This window comes from Arachis ipaensis, chromosome B10, assembly GCF_059453495.1.
Source record: "Arachis ipaensis isolate K30076 ecotype BB chromosome B10, ASM5945349v1, whole genome shotgun sequence".
Classification (NCBI taxonomy): domain Eukaryota; kingdom Viridiplantae; phylum Streptophyta; class Magnoliopsida; order Fabales; family Fabaceae; genus Arachis; species Arachis ipaensis.
This window is the reverse complement of record NC_142435.1, coordinates 145,750,973-145,770,337: the sequence shown is the minus strand read 5'-3', so window position 1 is coordinate 145,770,337 and position 19,365 is coordinate 145,750,973. Positions and strand designations below refer to the sequence as shown.

The 19,365-nt window shown below is 33.8% G+C and overlaps 2 protein-coding genes across 7 annotated transcripts; both read right to left on the bottom strand.

Annotated features, from left to right (window-relative positions):
- Nucleotides 1-1,804: 1,804 nt before the first annotated feature.
- LOC107623216 (uncharacterized) lies at nucleotides 1,805-9,383 on the bottom strand. Of its 6 annotated transcripts, none has more exons than XM_088485466.1 (10): nucleotides 8,393-9,377; nucleotides 5,776-6,072; nucleotides 5,115-5,214; nucleotides 4,936-5,035; nucleotides 4,234-4,359; nucleotides 3,468-3,548; nucleotides 2,964-3,028; nucleotides 2,817-2,882; nucleotides 2,607-2,662; nucleotides 1,805-2,281 (listed from the first exon to the last, which is right to left on the bottom strand). In XM_088485466.1, the coding sequence occupies exons 1-3, from the start codon at nucleotides 9,228-9,230 to the stop codon at nucleotides 5,150-5,152; spliced, it is 1,200 nt and encodes a 399-aa protein (XP_088341592.1). In that variant the 5' UTR covers nucleotides 9,231-9,377; the 3' UTR covers nucleotides 1,805-2,281; nucleotides 2,607-2,662; nucleotides 2,817-2,882; nucleotides 2,964-3,028; nucleotides 3,468-3,548; nucleotides 4,234-4,359; nucleotides 4,936-5,035; nucleotides 5,115-5,149. The 6 variants fall into 6 exon arrangements, with proteins under 6 accessions (XP_088341592.1, XP_088341594.1, XP_016180888.1 ...); XM_088485468.1 differs by having other exon boundaries at nucleotides 5,115-5,201; XM_016325402.3 differs by lacking the exons at nucleotides 4,936-5,035; nucleotides 5,115-5,214 and having other exon boundaries at nucleotides 8,393-9,383.
- Nucleotides 9,384-12,141: 2,758 nt separating this feature from the next.
- Nucleotides 12,142-13,934, bottom strand: LOC107623642 (allene oxide cyclase, chloroplastic). The gene is made up of 3 exons (XM_088485450.1): nucleotides 13,544-13,934; nucleotides 13,291-13,412; nucleotides 12,142-12,816 (listed from the first exon to the last, which is right to left on the bottom strand). The coding sequence occupies exons 1-3, from the start codon at nucleotides 13,767-13,769 to the stop codon at nucleotides 12,415-12,417; spliced, it is 750 nt and encodes a 249-aa protein (XP_088341576.1). The 5' UTR covers nucleotides 13,770-13,934; the 3' UTR covers nucleotides 12,142-12,414.
- Nucleotides 13,935-19,365: the final 5,431 nt, after the last annotated feature.

The window sequence follows — 19,365 nt, the reverse complement described above, 5'->3', positions numbered from 1 at the left end:
AACCTGTGTCTCAATTAGCTATGGGATACAAAAATCACACTGAAGAAAGAAGAAAAGATTGGATGCAAAAATGCTATATCCATGTCAAAAAAGTCGGCCATTAAATCAGTTATTATATATTTATATATAAATATATGTATTATTTAAGTTATTTTTATTGTATATTTTATATTTCAATATATATTTTTTGTATGTATTTTATATTTGTATATATATTATATATTTTTAAAAAGTATTTTAGAAAAGAAAATAAGATTTAAGAAAGATATGACAACAGCTACAAATACAATAGGTATGACAATAGCCTCTCTAATTCAACTGTAGTAAACTGTAAAGTATCTTTCGAACTTTCCAAATTTGATCTATTGAGTCTCATTGTAAATTTGTAAGATAGTAAAATAAAATCCCAGTTGAGGGTGAATTGATCTGGATTGTTACTGTTTCTTTTCCAGGATAAGGTTCTATCAAATCTAGGATTGGAAAATGTGCAAAATAGCAACGTAGTGGCTGGTGATGCTAGGTTGTTTTCACTTTTCTGTGTGAGCTGGGCGTCAAGTGGAGACTAAAATTGAGTGGATGTCGCTTGTCAGAAGGGTAGGAATGAATAACTGGTGAAGAAAGTGTTGGAATCACAATGTTTTTGTGGTTGCACGCGTGTTTGGTTTAGTCTAAAGAGAAAAATGCACGGGGGACATGGAAGACAAAAACAAGTTTGACTACGAAGACAAACATTAAAACTAAAATTTTTAACCCCCAAGGACGGACAACTGAGACATATCTGGGAAATAAATTCTTTGCTCTTATAAAAGATTCATTTTTTTATTTTGATTCATATAGAGTTTCCTTTTTTTTTTACTAGTTTTAATCTAGTAACATTTAAAGAACAGGTTAAATACTGATGTAATATGCCTTGCTACATCGGTGTTTTGGCTTGTCACGACAACACTTAACTACACTATCCCATTCCCACCAAATCATTACCGCTAACCGTTGGCATTGGTTCATTTTTCGTGCAATGGTGGATGACAACAATAATAGTAGATACTCAAATAGTCAAATTAGTCTTTTAAATGTTTAGTCACGTTAGTCCAATTTGCATTGAATCATAAATGGCCCCTAAATTAAACAACGTGCATTATGTTAACCCCGAGTTCATTTCCCGCCTGAAGTTTCTTTATCATTTACAGCCATTACTCAAATGACATTATTTTGTTACAAACCTGAACATCCACATTAGTATAGGTCAAACGACATCAAGAGGAAGATATATTATATAATGAGAGATCAATTGACTTGTAAACCAAACACTGTCTAAGGGTCATCACATTATGGAAGAAGGGTCCCACCCTCTGGATCTCAACTTTAGTCGTACTTTATGCGACGTAGGTATCGAGAAGAGGTTCTAAAATTGTTTCTGACATTATGATACACATGGATGATTTATTTTGAGGTTAATTCCCATCGAATTGTCCTATCATCTCCCATGCCCAAGCACTAGTCTATCCATATATCAAGATATTTACAACCATGAGAGATTATTAAGCATTCTAGTCTCTAATGGGTGGTAAGTAAGAACACCTACCACTACATGAGAAATGAGCACCACTCGTTTATCATTGCTTCTCTTACTCCAAAATGACATTTAATATGTGATGAGAGTTTACTAGAATGAGGACTTTTTTCAAATAACAGTTAGGAACCTATGCTTATTGCTTATGCCCATATGTCCTTTTTCTACTCTCTTAATATGCCAAAGCTCTCACCATCATTCAACTGTCATACACTTATGAATGAACTATGACGCTGGCCTCAACATAAAGATTTCATACAGCCATCAAAGTAAGAGAATAAATCCATCACAAACACGTACCATACAAGGCATAATGATCATCAAAGAAACAACCAACGGGGTGACAAACATATATATTATTAACCCTTACATAAGAAAAAATTAAAAAAGATAACTCAACTCCACCAAAAATATCTTTCATAAAAGGACTACAGACATAGCTAGAGAGAAGCTAATATTTCATCATGCAAAACAATCCAATTGCAAAGACTGTACCCCTTTTTCCTATTGAAGCCTGCTCAGTTCTCCGGCAGAAAATCATGATTTCAGCCAAGCTCCAAAAGATGGGCTTCATTCAAACCAGCTCAGTCCTCAATCTTTCAGGTTTCTGTGATATGTCTCACAGGACAGACGGCTTTAAAGCTGTTGGGAAACTCCACTTCAGAATTTAGAACCCCACAGATGTTTAATCAGTCCCACGATCTTGTCTATCTAAAACAACAATAAGCAAGTATTAGTTGCACTCATTACGTGCGAGGAAAAATGCAACTTTCCATGACCTAAAATCGTAAAATCAGTCAATTGTATCTTCAATAAAAATCGAACGCAAGGGGTAAGAGATAAGATAAGTGTCAAATTATCATTTGTGGTAACAAATCTCATCATACATATCATGTAAGCAGGTCGTGCTATATCATTAATGAATGACTTTAGATGTCAAGAACAGGTATATGTATCCCTGGCAACCACGTAAGTTACACTTGAGAGTTTCGAAGATGTGAGTTCGGGAAAGTTTTACTACATATAATATACATACCTTTCAAGAGCTCGAGTATCTTGAGGATGCAACATCTGGTGAGGCAGCCAGAGCACCTGACTCAAGAAATAATGACGTACCAGCCATGTTAAAACAAACACATTATAATGGGGAGCAGACCTTGAGGACAATCCAACTAATAGTTAGATCACATTTGAGAACAATTCAGTGTTTGGGGGGAAAATGAATTTACCGTAATAAAATACTTACTATGAAAGATAGCATTTACTCCATGAAACACATTAGAACATCAAGGGAGCCAGGAACATTGATTTCCTGCAAACAAGATTACATTAGAACGTTGTAGCAAATAGCAATTATAGGTCAGTGAGGGCACATAAGAACACATATGCTTACCACTGGAAAAGATAAAAGGATAACTAGAAAGCAACTTCAGGAAATCGCATATGCATATAAGCCTCCTGTTGAGCAGGAAAAAATCTTAGGTGGTGGTTAAGTAATAGACAGAAATACGAAATCATAACATCATTCCTAAGAGTTCGTGGTGAAATTCCACAAATAATAAATTATTTTATCATCACTTTCATTTTTATTTAGTTGATTTGTCAAAAGAAGGATGTGTAAGAAAAGCTGCATGAATGTTCTTGGACTGTCAACAACAAAAACCAAAGCCTTTTTCCACTAGGTGCGATCAGCTATGCATTCTAAAAAATTCCACGATAGTTTTTCTAGGTCCTCCACTACATATTTGATTTTGTCCTCCATTGGTCCACCCTCTTGACTGGGCTCTAAAAATAATCTTCCCACATGCTTGAAACAAGGTGAGATCCCACTATCCAAGAATGTCCTGAGACTATAAATGAACAAAATGGCAGACAGGAATATAAATATAAATTATACCTTGTCCAAGAATCATAACAGAATTTGAAGCAACAGAAGTGACATCTTGGACCTTCTCACTACAGAAAAGAACTCGAATAACTGAAACAAAGGGAAGAAATTCCTAAGATTATGCAGGAATCTGAACAAAGAAAGTTAAAAAGAGAAAAAAAAGAAGGAAAAAAAAGGCTTCTAGGGTACTTAATTTTCATTGAAAGGAGAAATCTTATCTTGGCAATAAAGGGAAATTTCAGGGAAAAATTCGCAAAGTTTTCCAATTATATGAAGTGTGACATGCTAATTAAGAAGGGAATGGATTAAAATGAGAAATTTTTGCCAGGAGAACATTGCCTATCCCATGTCTATATAACCTCATATTCCAAAGTATATTTTAGAAAGCTTTATAGAATTTCTTTTCAGCATGAATGTGATACAATTACAAAGTATTAGATTAAAAACTTGTAAAAATTATTTATTTTGGCCAATCCAACAATCGTTACAAGCTGAACCACTACTCAATAAAAAAGAAATATTTATCAATGTTTGTCAGTTAGATACTTAGATTTTTTCGAAGAGTCCAATTTTGATGTATTGACAGCTTATCTAATGAGATTCATGCATTTAGATTACTAATGAGTTTAAAAAATAGTTAATTTTGTTGATGCAGCAATTGTTACACTGAAAATACATGAAAAATAAATCTTATTTCAAATATCCATAAACAAGAACAGCAACTTAAAATTTTCTACTTCAATAAAAATTTTAATTGACAATGTATTTTGTGAACCTGGGAGATGAATCTGCTTTTCGTCCTCATCATTTCCATCGATTTCATTTAAAGCATTTTCCATGTCAACTGCACTGAACATATGCACAGAGTGGCTTCCATCTGATATCCAGACAGTCTGTGATACTGCAAGATAAGATTTCTCCTTTAATGAAAATTAAGGTTAACCTTTCCCACCACACAAGTAAACTATTCAACTCCTTTTGCTTTTGAAGGAAAATTCTTGATCCCATGGTAGAAACTACGCAAATCAGTTGCTATCAACACATCTAGCGAACATCGATATGAAATGAAAACATGAAGCGCAGACAAGAAACCAATACTCCACTCATATGATGGTTACATAACAGGGAAAAACGGTATAATCCTTTCATTAATTGTCAAGCATTACGGCACTCAAACTCGTATCATTATTAAGTCTTCAATAACAAACTTGGTTTAACAAATATGTTTCATAGAATTCAAATCAACTCAAAGTTGGTACAGCCTTGTTCACTTTATAGTATATAACCCAAAGGTAGGTATAAACAATTAACCCAGGCTAAGGAATGCTAATGTTATAACTTGATAGATACTTACAACCACACCAAACAGTTTTAAACTTTCTAGCTTTAAATTTCTTATAAGGAAAAATGGAATCAATGCCTCTTGAATTATTTTTTTTTTTTTTTGGGGGATAACTCTTGATATATGGAGTCATACCATTCCAATCTTACTGTCAAACAGGCAAGACATCTTGTACTTTGTCCAGATTCAATCACAGTACGTTTGTCAATGAAGAGTGTCCATATTGATTGTAGGACTGCACAGCCCTCCAAATGTAAGTCATCTCTCAATCTGATGCCTAATAAAATCCCCCAAAAATGAAAGAAAACCCTTACCTTCCCCATCCTACTGCAGGATTCATCCCTTACTTCTAGATGCTTAAGTTGAAACAGAGATATATTGGCAGAAAGTGTGCCTCTAGGCTGCATATTAATCCTTTATTTATGACATTGTAATCAATTGCCGAACCAATTAGGAGCTAATCAGGACAACAATACAAATTCGTGAAAACGACAAATAAGTCCTTAACCTTTTAACTCGAAGACAAATAAGTCCTTCACTAATTAAAAATACAAAAACGTCCTTAACTTTCAAAAATGCGAGACATCCAAGTCCTTCCAGGGGACCTATTTGTCCTCATATATTTTGGACGGAAGGGCTTAAATTCTCGCGTTTTAAAAGGTGGGGATATTTTTGTATTTTCAATTAGTTGAGTTAAAAAATATAGGACTTATTTGTCTTTTTCTCTAAAAGTTATTAGCACCATGACCTATAGTTGTGATTGTTTGTTAACTATAACAATATTTGAAGTTTCAGTAGATGTGGATTATTGTCAACCATAATTTGTGGTCAAGAGAATAATTTCAACAGAAAATTTCAATCCACGCCAAAATGTTTATTGTCTTTTGTCGCTGTCACATAAATTTTTTCACTGATAAAGAATCCACAAATTAAAATAGTTGAACTTACAAAATAAACAAAGAAAGAGACACATACTTGTAGAAATATCAGGAAGAACTGCCAGATTTTGCACTTTCATGACATGAGGCAGTTGCCTAACACGACCAGTGATATCAACACCTATGCCAGAATTTGACAAGGATAGCAGGTGTACATCTCCGCCAGAGTCCAAAATCAGAAACATTCTCTGCGAAAGAGCCTGAATGGAAATTGCTTTCACAGGCATTGCTGCTCTTGTCATGGATTTTGTTTCAACATCATTTTGCTTCAATGCCACAAAATATGCACCTCCATCTCTGTCATCATGTTTTAATTTAACATTTGTCTGCTTCACTAAAAGAAAAAAATACATGGATAAGATACAATACTGAAGAACATTTGTTTTGGGGGGGGGGGGGGGGGGGGGAGATTACAGTAATCAGGTCATTAAATCACTACATCTACCATGTATCAAATATTTCCAATCTGATGCTAGAATTCGATTTTTGAGATGAGATTCAAAATACATCCCACAGTCAAACTTCTGTTCTTAATATTTAGTTAATTACCATCTAAAACATCTCGAGATTAAACAAAGGGCAGCACCTTGCATTGCACCCATACCCTGGTCAATGACAAATACCTAAACTTGTTAGCAGAAATTACATATAAATATGTAACTTATCACATATGACCTCAGTAAGATCCTTGACTACAGCCACAAACTTCAGAATACCAAAAGGATCATGCTATGATATGTAGACTGATCATATCAACCATCACAATGTGTTAATTACTGTTAGGCAACAACAAGAATCGGTAAGAGAACAGAGATCAACACCCCCAGGATCAGATGGTTGCAAACATGTCAAAGTCCAATCGAGTCACTGATAAAAGCATTGCAGTTTGCAGTAAATTATTCATTACTGTAACGATAAACTAAAAGCTACTTTTAAATGGTCTCAAGCTGGTTTGCAGAGGGTTCATTTAGAGTTTTCTATAGTATAAAATACAATTTCTCTATTTTTGGCTAACCAGATGCTAAAAATTAAAAAAATATGTGGTGTGTGAAAGTCACACTCGTGTAACAAAGGAGTTAGCCATCTTAGCCTGCTGATGTTGCTCAATAACTCATCAAGAGGGGTTACCATTTTGGACAAATAGAGAGAACCAAATACTTTGGATCTTATATTTTGGGCTCTAATAAGTTTTAGACCTCATAAGGGGGGAGCACTCCATTTGAACGCAGAGCAAGACTCAATGAGGACTGTATATGATAGAACTGATGCACTTATCTTTTTGGACCTAGAATTTGTAGACATTGCTTTCTACTTTCTTCCAAGATGAAATCTTATTTATTGGCTTCTATTTTTGTTCTTTTCTCTAACAATCATTCTTCTTTTAGATAATAACACAGTGGATTAGCCAATGTTATCAGCCATCGGTAACATTTTGATTCATAATACGTGAAGTGCAAATGTATGATGACCCAAAGGTTCAAACTAACAATTGAAGCAAGTAGTTGTAAATAATGTATCTTCAGGAACACATCACATGCCCATGGTTATTCATTATTTTGAAACTAAATCAGATCAACCGATCACTAAAAACTGTATCAAACTCAGACGTTTTGAAGTATGCATGTAAAGATGCTCATTGTTGTGTATGCTCAGAGATGAGATGTAACCGATAACAGATGAACACGAAAAATTTAACAAGTGTAGAGATAAGATTCATCTCATTCCTTTGAAGATCAAGTCACCAGACAAAAATTTAACAGATGATGGCTGAATTAACGAACTACCGCCCACCCATAACAGGTTAGGCATTGATGCACACACACATGTCATATACTAGTTTCCAAAAGCAGTGTCCCTCGCTGAGACATGACATTACAACTATCAACTAGTACACACTACACTCCACTAAAGTGACCTTGGAGGTTACCGAACAGTAATGCTCAATTGTCAACAAAATCCCATGTAAAATTGAGACTAAAAGTATGAATTCTCTCACAATGACAAAGGTATGACAAAAGGACAGCCATGTTTAGGCTGCAATTTTATTTTTTATTTTAAGTACAGTCTAACTTAATCTTCAGGAAGATCACAATTTGACAAGGAAAACAATATAGCTATTAGAATTGAGTAGGTCTAACTCATCCCAAAAGCTAGCTCAAGAGGTGAGAGATGCCCCACATTTATAAACAATCTAGAGATCATATGCTTGGAGATACAGGACTTGTAATAATAACCAAAGAAAAGTAATTTAATCTTTCTTTTATAAAAGAAAAAGGTACCGAAGAAACTTCAGTTTTGAAGAACTGACAATATAAAACATTCTCAAACAGATATACTAATCTTATGTTGAGAACACATTTAGTGAATTAAAAACCACGAGTTATCTAACTTATTAAAAGTAGTGTCAATACTTCATTAAATGTGAACCCAGAATAAAAAATTAAATCCAAGATTAAGCTTTATATCATATATATATAAACCCCAAAAAAAAGTAAATAAAAAAAATTAAACCAAAACACAGTGCTAGCAAGTAGTAAGTGACAGGCAAGAATTCTGCTAAGGGCATATAGTATAAGCAACTAAGATTGAACCTTGCTTAAAATCCTATAACCAGAAGTTAAAATTATACTATATATATTTATATATACACCTACCAGCAACACCATGTTTCTCAATTCTCCCTTCCAAATCACCATTGCAAGCTAAATCCACCAGCCCTTCACCACCACCACTGCTAATTCGTCTCCCTCCTCTCTTCACCAGATCGCCGCCATTCGTTGGCTTCGAATACACATTCTTCCCCTTCTTGACCCTTCCTTTCGCGATTCGCCTGAGACTGAAAACCCTAACTCCATTTTCTTCTCCAAGAAGCAAGAACCCAAACGACAAGGTAACAGACCACACAGGCCTGGAGCACTCAATCACCGCACACCTCATCAGTTTCACCGCATCGCCATCGTCGCTGCAATCCAATTTTGTGGCAAAAACCCAAACCTTTGCGGCGGAAACGGAGTACATTGCAAAGTAATTAACGGAACCAGAAAGCTTGATGGAAACCCCATGCTTGGAATTTACCAAAACGCCCAGCTGGTGCTCGAAGCGCAGGTCCTTCTGGGAACAAATAACACGTGGCCTAAAGAAAGCGTTGGTTTTGTGGTTCAAGAGGTAGAAGCGGAGGAGGATTTGGGATCCGGCGCGGTGGGGTGCAGAGACTAGGAAGAGGACGCGAGGGGCAGATTTGGAATTACAATGATTAATATTGTCAGGGGCAGTTTGGAGGAGGAGGAAGGTGGAGGAGGAAGAAGGGGAAGGAATTAGGGTTTGCGGGGAAGGGAGTGAAGAGAGAGAAAGAAGGGAGAGAGAAGGGTAAAGGGAAAGAGAGGAGTCAGAGTGGGTTAGTGCGAGAGAGAGAGAGGTTGGTTCAAAGAGGATTGAAGAGAGGGTGGTGCATGGATTTGGGAGGGTAATCTTGGAACCTTGTACAACAACCATTTAGAACTTACAAGAGAAAGAAGATGGTGATGCTCAGAGACTTGGAAGAAAAACTTGGAAAAACAGGGGAGCAAGTCCTTTTGTTTAGTTTCCTACTTCGCTTCAATTTACTTCCCACTTCATGCTTGGTCAACCTAGATCTAATCCAATTTATACAATTATGATTTATGAATTATCTATTTGAAATTTTTCTTTTTTTTTGTTTCTTAGAGTCCTTGTCCTTCTTTAAATAGACAAATAAATTAGTCACCAAAAAAAAAAAAGACAAATAAATTAACCTTTTTAATACATAATAATTTCAGCCTGTTAATATTCACGTTATTACGGTCAATTCGATCTAATTTATTTAAATAGCATTGATCATCGAACTTACAATAAATTGATTTGAGAATAAAACAAGTTAAACTATAGATAGAAAAGAGAGAAAAAAAAAACAGAAACAAAATCAAATTAATTGACTAGATTTATATCTAAATCTATTAGATGTTGAAACTCGTTTCATGATTGACTCCAATTCGAGTGAATGTTCGCATCAGAAGCAGTTGCTCTAGCCATACAATCTGCAACACTATTTGCATTTTTCTAAATTAAAAGAATAAAGACTCTCCAATTCCAATTCATAACCTCCTGTATATGCTTTGTCAAATCTCATTCTAGAATATCCTTATCAAGCATTCTTTGGTTTATCAAGAAAAGAGCTTCTAAACAGTCTGTTTCACAAATAACCTCACGAAATCCACTATCCCAAACTAGAAGTAAATCTCTCCGAATCACATACAATTCAGCAAAAAAAAAAAAAACACTGCACACTTTGACTTTTTCAGTGCAACCTTTCAACCAACATCCATCAGAATTGCGAATGATACAACCAAAATCAGCATAGCCAAAAAGAGCAAAACAACTAGCATCACAATTCAATTTAACATAATAAACTGGAGGTGGAACCTAATACAAACAAAGCGAAGGAGGAGACAAAGATTGATGCATAGGAAAAATAGTGCGAAACTCCCTTACTAAGCTACGAATCAAACTCACCACTTTACTAGCACTCCAAGAGTTATCTGTATTAAATAAGTCATGATTCCTGCTTCTCCTTCTGATCATTGTCCTATTTTAGTTCATTGTCATGGTGGCCTCAGAGTGAAAGGTTTTTGTCCTTTTAGGCTCCAAGATGCGTGGGCAACACATCCTTCTTATAAACATGTTATTAGTAAGGCTTGGAATCAAGGGTTTGGAAGCGTTACTGAAAGACTTAAGATGGTTCAACAGGCTTCTTTGGACTTTAACTCAAAGGTTTTTGGAAATATTTTTGTGCGAAAAAGTAAGCTGGATTGATCAAATTGAATGGCGTTTGGAGGTTACCGATGTGTTGTCTCTGAGAATTAAAGAAGCTAAATTGAGAAAAGATTACAATAGGCTTTTATTGCAAGAGAAACTTTTTTGGTACCAGAAATCTAGAGAGCAGTGGGTCAAGTATGGGGATAGAAATGCTAAATTCTTTCATCTTTAGACTTTGGTGTGTAGAAATCATAATAGAGTACATGGATTATATGTTAGAGATAGGTCTTGGTCTACTGATCCAGATATTCTCCAAGAAGAAACCCTCTCTTTTTACAAGAATCTCTTTGGTACAACGGAAGAGGTTGAGGTTGATTGTTCAGTGGATGTTTCGATACCCACTCTAAACACCGAGACTTGTACTAAATTAATTGACCCTCTATCTTTTGTGAAAGTCAAGTCAACAGTATTCAGTATGAGCCCTTTTAAAATTTCTAGTCCAGATGGCTTTCAAACTTTTTTTTTTAAAATATTAAAAGATAGTAGACACTGACATTTAGAATATTATCCGAAACACTTTTTTAAGAGAGTACTTAAATCCTAGCATATTGAAAACTATGATTGTGCAGAATAAATTTAGACCTAATTCTATTAAATTTACTCGTACTTTTAAATATAATAGTACAATTTTATATTATAATTACATTATGATAAAGTTGAGTTAAAATGTATTATATATGTATAATAAAATTAAACCCACCTTCTCTCTTTTTTGTAATTTTAACATAAATTATATTATAATTTTGCTGTTTCTAATTTTAATATATATTTAGTTTTATATTTTTTATTTTATTAATATATTTATAAAATATAGAATAGTTAAATATTGTATTTGATTAAAAACAAAATTGAGATGTGAAACTTTAGAGTATAAATAAAATTAGAGTTAAAAATTTTTCAATTCGTGGGTAAATTCAAAAGAAGATTAACTCACAAGTAAAATTAGATTAAAATCTAAACTCTATTCTACTATATATATTAGACTGTATTTGAAAAGATGACTGAAATTAAAAAACAGAAACTAAATTAAGTTTTTGTATTATCTTTAATGTAAAATGTACTAGATTATTTTATATCTTAGTATTATATTTTAATTTAAAATAAATATAAAAATTAAAAAATAAATTTAAAATTTAAAAAGTTAAATAAGGATATTTAAAAAAAAATTATTAAAATTTTAGTCTTTATTCTAAAAAGTTTTAATTTTCTATGTTCCTACTTTCTGATATAAAGTCACCAAACACAATACTAAATTTTAATTCTTCCATCTCAATCTCAATTTCTGAAAATAAATGCTACCTTAACAATCTAATATTGATTCGAAAATAGTAATGACACATTGAAACTGACAAAATATTCTCACATGAAAGAATTGTCTATTGTTGTTCAATGGGACAAAAATTAATCTCCCACACGGCAAAGAACATCTCCAACAACCAGAATGATAACTACATAACAATTCAGCACCTCTCTTTTAACTTTCACCTTATATCCGTTTTATAGTAAACATATTTTTATACCAAAAATAAATAAATATTTATTGTAGTCTGAAACAAACATGTATGAGGATGACTTATCAAAATAAATTAATTCAATTACTTTTAATAACAATATCTAATTATTCCTCTAAATAATAAATGTCTATTTTCTTCATCATCCCTAAACACACAACTAAGATGAATTGGATCCTATGCAAGTCACTAACAACAATCATGTCAACGTAGCAGAATCCAAAAAACTCATTACAACAAAGAAATTAAATTCGGCTTGTCTAGTTTATGAAGGAAGAAAAAGTAAACAACATGAACCAACTAACAAAGACATTAAATTTTGTTCCTTTTTCCTCTCAGTCAGTGAAACCAGAAATAACAGCATGAGGGTGACAGGCCTTAGCATCTGGGGTGGGCTCAACAGACGGGCTTGGGTCAACGGGCTTGGAAAGAAGCTCTTGAGGCAAGTCCTTGATACCTTTGAGGTAGAAAGTGTAGAAGAGCTTAAAAGGGAAGACAATCTGGTGAAGCTTGACTTGTCCATAGGCACCTTCAAAGATGCCGGAGCCGCCGGTGACGGCGAGGTAGGTGTCCTCATAAGTGAGGTATGATCCTTGCACTGAAATGTGGCCATAGTCTCCAAAGTAGAAGCTGTATATGGCTTCATACCTGTCCCCTTTCTTCTCTGATTTGTTTTGGATTAGAACACATATTCCTGCTGTTATTCCCACTCGCTTTTGAAGGCACCCTGTGTACAACTGCATCAATCAAATCACCATAACATAAGTTTCTACTGCAAAATTCAAGTTATTTAATCATGGATTGCATGGTTGGAATTTCAAGTGCTTTAAATTAACTTAAGATACACAAAATTGAACAATTAATCGAACGAAAATGTTTGATAACAAAAAAGAATTAGTCAAAGACAGTCAGAACTTGCCTTGTTTTATTTAGTATTCGTTATGAATCCGACTTTTTTTTTATGTTTCCCTAGTATTACCGTTAATCGAATTAGGAGAGATCATGGAAATAATTGGTAACTATGACCAAATCTATCTAACGACTCTCAATACGACTCTCAATGGTCAACTTCATATCTGAAATTAGTAAATTACCATTTTGTTTTGGTGCCGAAATAAATTGATAGATCATATACCAAAAATGGAAAAAAAGGTAAAATTGCAAGTAATTAAGTATTTTATTTTAGAACAAATCAAAAGAGCTATTCTAACCTTGTTGCTGAAAGGGACTAGATCTCCAAGAGAATTGACACTCTTTTGACTTAATCGAAGATATGCAGGGCTTCCACGATCTCTCTCATTGATCTCATACACACTCAGTTCTTGAACTTTCACTGCAACATCATCATCAACCACAAAAAAAAATCAGAGAGTCAACGCATATATTCAAGCAGAAAGAAATTAAACCACTGTTTCAGAGCAACACAATAAAAAGTGTTGCCAAAACACAAAAGCGTTCAGTTACCTGAGTCAGATGATGATTGAGCTTGGCTTCTTAAAGTAAAAGACCTTTTAGGAACTGATGAGTAGTGTGGTGAAGTGGTGATGTTTAGTTTCAGTGTTTTAGAGAGAGATGATGATGGGTATGAAGTAGTGAAGGGTAAGATTGTTGTTGTTGGGTGAAAGTTGGAAGCTTTGAGAGAGAAAGATGAGAGTGTTTTGAGAGCAAAAGTAGTTGATGAGGAAGCCATGGTCGTTGAAGATCTGAGAAGTGAGAAGAGTTTGGAAATTGGAATGTGAATGAGAAAGAAAGAAAATATAAGAAAAAAAAAAGTGGAAGGTTATTGGGGTGTGTGTGTGGAGAGTGAGGGTGGCAATGGTGGTTTATATATTGGGAAAGAGAACACATAAGGAATGGCTGTCACATCACTCAACTCTTATTTATTCTACTTTTGTGGTGAATGGGGATAATCTTATTTCATTTTTGTTTTGGTAATAATAAATTCTAAGATTTGTTAAGAATATAAAAAAAATATTATTTTGTTTAATATATTTTATTCTGTTTGTATGCTTTTTAATAAGGGTATTTAAAGTATTTACTAACAAAAAAATTATTATTATTATTATTATTATTATTATTATTGTTATTATACCAAGCAAATAAAAAAGGCTAATTTTTTGTAATGGATTGGAGGAGTGTGTTATACATAGTTACAGAGAGTTAGTATGTTTTTTTATGAATATGGAGACAATTTTTTTGTTTAAACTAAAAACTACAAATCTAGGGGTAGGTTTTGGGTTAAAAAAATAAAAAAAATTTAAAAAATTTAAATTGGAGGGTTCGATTTGTCTGTTCAAAAATTTTTTCGGCATTGAAATACAAACATGACCTTTAGATTTGTAATTTTTTTTAAAAATTACAATCTGACTCTCAAATTTGTAGTATAAAAATGCACTAAGTTTTCATATTATTAGAAAATACTACTTGTATTACAATACAAAAAATAAAAATCTAATAAAAAATATTATGTGTATACTAAAATTAACTACCAAAATTAGTCATTATGTATTTATATAAATATATGTATATTTTATAATTTAATTTATTTTTAATATATATTTTATATTTTAATATATTTTTTATATTGATAATTAATTTAGTGACTGATTTTAATATACATCTAATATAATTATAATCAATTATATTTTATTTAGAGAAAGAAAATTATAAAAGATATAACTGAAAAAAATTATTCAAGGGGAAGAGAATTATAAATAATAAAATAATTATCATTAAATTTATAATTTTTATTTTATATAAGTCTTATTATTTTTAATCAAAATAATTAAATTCTAGTTTTTATTTTAAAAGAGTTTAATGCATGATGTATTGTGGCATGTCTTCGAATTCACTTTCTCATATGCATTTTAAAGGGATCGGAAAAGAATCAACTACTATATATAATTGAAAAAATAAAAAAATAAAAATATGATCATTCAAAGAAAGGGATACTAATCATATTACCGACCAGTGAGATAAAATTAAGATCATATTGCAAGTTCTTCCAAAAAGTGAGGTGGACGGAGAAAGTGAAACGTGGTTAACGTGTGAAAATGTGGAGAACGCGGAAAAACACAGTCCATGGTAGAGACTAGAGACTCTAGTCAAATGTATTCACGTTTATCATACAAAATTATCATTTAGTTTCTAAAATTCAACCGTATTAGTCATTCATGTTATTTCTCTTATCGATCTAAATTTTTTAAATGAGTAATTTCATAGTATAATATTAAAATTTTATATTTAAAAGTATTGTGATAAGGATGAAAGATGAGGTGGATGACCATCATTAATATGGGCATTTGATTTCAATACCGAATGACTTACCTTCTCAAGGCAAATCAAATTAATGAAGTTGATAAATATAAAGCTTCCTTGCTTATAAATTATGGTTCTGAAAATCGAACCGGACTGGCCGGTTCAACCAGATTAATCGGAAACCGATCATCTAGCTGGTTCGGATAAGTTCAGAAACTGCTTAACAAAAAACCAGTGAAAAAATCGGTCAAACCAGCAGTTAATTGATAAACTGGCAAACCCGTCCGATTTTTTAGCGGGTTTTTAGTTTGAAAAAAAACTCTGAACGGCGTCGTTTTGTCCCTATAAGGAAAAAAAAAAAGAAAAAGGCTAAACGAACTAAGCTGAACCCTAATCCCTAAATCACCCATCGTACTCAGCAGCAACAACAACTCATCTCTTGTTCTCTTCTCTGCCCAAATCCCTTCTCCCTTCTCCCTCACTCTCATCAGTCTCACTCACCAAAATGGCACAAAATCCCTAACCCACTACGGTGCTACTTCCCTCTCTCTCTCTCTCTCTCTCTCTCTCTCTCTCTCTCTCTCTCTCTTTCTCTCTCTCTCTCTCTCTCTCTCTCTCTCTCTCTTAGCCAACAGCAGTCACCGCCTCCGCCGGCAGTGACAGATAGAAGGTGCTTCGAGCTCTTGGCCGTCCATCCTCGTCTCCTCCACGTCGTCGCCTTTGGTCATCCATCCTCGTCTTCTCTACATCGTTTTCATCTTCGTTGTGTGGACTTGCAGATCGAAGCGTGGTCGGCTGGATTCCTCCATTGTTGGTGAGTTTGCTCGATCCCGTCTGTCTCACCGTTCCTCCCTTGCCGGTAGTCTTGCCGCCTGTTTCGTTCCTCTGTCACGTCAGTTTGGTTCCTCTGTCGTTGATAGCTATGCTTTAGTTTTTCCCTTTTGTTAATTTCTATGATTTTGAGGTTCTATTTTTTAAAGATTCAACTCTGTTTGCTTCAATTTATGGTCGTGTATTTTGTTAATTTTACTGAGTTACTGAAATCTGAGATCTGATTCTTGAGTTGCTGTTTCTTTTTCTGTTTATTGTGTTCTGAATCTGAATTGGGGTGAGTTGATATTTTTTCTGTTTGTTGTGTTCTGAGTTTTAACTTCTGAATTAGAGTTGGTGGTGGTATGATTAATTTTGTCATAGTATTTTACATTGATCTGCATATGAGGACATACATGTGTTACAGCTTCTTTATACAAATTTATTAGACCCAGCAGAAAGGTTGCAAAAGACATGCCCAGAAACAGAATAAAATCTTCACCCTCATGCCCTCATCTTTATTCCCTTCCATTTCAGCATTGTTAGTTCTACAATAATTTCTTTCTTTAATTTCTCCTTTTACCCTAAATTTAGGAAATTAAACGTTGGTTTAGATTTTTCTTATTTTAATTTTGAAAAGAATAAGAAGAGAAGATTTTAGTTTACTTACCAGATATTGTTATGGTAACACAAAAGGTCATGCTACATGTTTCATTGTATGTTTAATTTTTAATAATTTTATTTAATATTTAATTAAACCGGTTGAATTCCGGTTGAACCCGGTCAAACTTTTGAACCAATGAACCAGTCACTCTACCGGTTCATTGACCGGTCCAGTTCTCGCAACCTTGCTATAAATAGAAAAGCAACTGAGGAGCACTACACACAGCAATAAACAATCTCTCTCTATTTTCGTTGCAATACTTCTTTCTCTCTCTTTATATTTCTTTATTTTATATTTGTTACCTCTTATTTATTTATTTATTTAGTTATTTTATAACACGTTATCAGCACGAGACTCTAACCAAATTTTAGAAGACTCCATGTAACAAATTTTTATTATGTTGAAGCTCTCTCATCTTAAATTTAATGCTCTTGATATATTTAGAAATAATTATTTATCATTGATACTAGATGCTGAAATCCATCTTGATTCAATGGATCTTGAAGATACCATTAAAGCTGAAAAATAAGACATCCCAGAAGGATAAAGCCAATGCCATGGTCTTCCTTCGTCGTCGTCTTGACGAAGGATTGAAAAATGAATATCTCACGTTAAAAGATCCTGCAAATATGTGGAAAGACCTTGAAGAAATGTACAATCATGTGATACTTCCTCAAGCCCGATATGTTAGAGAAAACTTTCTCAACTTTCCATGTCTCGAATGTGCTCCTGTAGAAGCAGTATCGAGAAAAATGATTTAAAAATATTCTGAGCTAATTTATTGCCTTCTTGTTGTTGAGCGCAACAATGAGTTACTCTTAAGGAATCATGAAGCGCGCTCAGCTGGCGCTGCCCCATTTCCTGAAGTAAATGCGGTAAATCATTACCCCATAAGAGGTAAATGGCAAGATTTTGGTAATAAGAAAAATTATGGAAGGAAGAATAATTATATTCATAAGAAAGGATCTCACCAGAAGTGGGATAAAGAAAGAAACAATGGGTACAGTAAATCAATTGAGGATAAATACTTCCGTTGTGGTGGAAAGGGCCATTGGTCACGTACCTGTCGTACCCCAAGGCACCTAGTTGATCTTTATCAAGCATCCTTAAAAAAGAATGACAAAGAAAAGGAAACAATTTTTGTTTCAAATGATGAAAATTCCACCACTCATTATGATGTATCTAATTTCTTTGAGGATTCTGAAGGAAATATTGGATATTTGATCAATGATGGAATAGTTTAATATGTGTGTTTGTTAAGTATTCATGTGAATAATTTCACTGTGCATGTACTTTTACTCATTTTATTATTATTATTATTTGTCTTTGAAGAGAATGGCAAGGCTATATAATGAAGATGTATACCTTGCGGATAGTGCAAGTTCGCACACCATTCTCAAAAGTGATATATATTTTACCCATCTTGTGCCAAAAGAAGAATATGTTAATACTATTATTGGCTCAGGCAATGTGATTGAAAGTTTCGGAAGAGCTATAATTTTGTTTCCTGGAGGAACAAAATTCATAATAAATAATACACTATTGTCGACCAAGTCTCTAAAAAACTTGTTGAGCTTTAAAGATATTCGCCGAAATGGATATCATATTGAGACTATGAACGAGGGAAATCATGAGTACTTATGTATCACAACTCATGATTTAAATAAAAAGGTTATATTAGAAAATTTGCCTTTACTTTCATCTGGGTTATATTATACCAAGATTAGTGCAATTGAATCACGTGCCATTGTAAACCAGAAGTTTACTAGCCCAAATGAATTCATAACTTGGCACGACCGATTGGGTCATACGGGAACAACCATGATACGGAGAATTATTGAAAACTCCCATGGACATTCACTAAAGAACCAGAAGATTCTTAAAACTAGTGAATTTTGTTGTGCCGCATGTTCTCAGGGAAAGTTAATTTTAAGGCCATCACGAGTAAAGATTGGATTTGAATCCCCTGAATTACTAGAAAGGATTCAAGGTGATATATGTGAACCTATTCATCTACCATGTGGGTCTTTTAGATATGTTATGGTCCTAATAGACGCATCTTCGAGATGGTCTCATGTGTGCTTATTGTCTTCTCACAACCTGGCGTTCGCGAGATTACTGGTTCAAATTATTCGATTAAAAGCACAATTTCCAGCAAATCCAATCAAAGAAATTCGTCTTGATAATGCTGGTGAATTTACTTCCCAAGCCTTTGATGCTTATTGTATGGCTAATGGAATAAGTGTTGAACATCCAGTAGCTCATGTTCACAGACAAAATGGGTTAGCAGAATCACTTATTAAGCGCCTCCAATTAATTGCTAGACCCTTACTTATGAGAACAAATTTCCCAACCTCGGTTTGGGATATGCTATTTTACATGCCGCAGCACTTATTCGTTTGAGGCCAACGAGTTACTATCAATTCTCTCCTATGCAATTAGCTTTTGGCCAGCAGCCAAATGTTTCCCATTTAAGAATATTTGGGTGTGCGATATATGTTCCCATTGCACCACCTTCTCGCACCAAAATGGGACCCCAAAGAAAATTGGGGAT

Coding starts and splice junctions, on each gene's coding strand:
- LOC107623642 (XM_088485450.1), bottom strand. CDS start 13,769: ATGGCTTCCTCATCAACTACTTTTGCTCTCAAAACACTCTCATCTTTC. Junction 13,413..13,543: donor TCAATCATCATCTGACTCAG/GTAACTGAACGC, acceptor ATGATGTTGCAG/TGAAAGTTCAAGAACTGAGT. Junction 12,817..13,290: donor TAGTCCCTTTCAGCAACAAG/GTTAGAATAGCT, acceptor TGATTGATGCAG/TTGTACACAGGGTGCCTTCA.
- LOC107623216 (XM_088485453.1), bottom strand. CDS start 9,230: ATGGTTGTTGTACAAGGTTCCAAGATTACCCTCCCAAATCCATGCACC. Junction 6,073..8,392: donor TGAGAAACATGGTGTTGCTG/GTAGGTGTATAT, acceptor TTTTTCTTTTAG/TGAAGCAGACAAATGTTAAA. Junction 3,549..4,233: donor AAAGCAGATTCATCTCCCAG/GTTCACAAAATA, acceptor CCTTTGTTTCAG/TTATTCGAGTTCTTTTCTGT.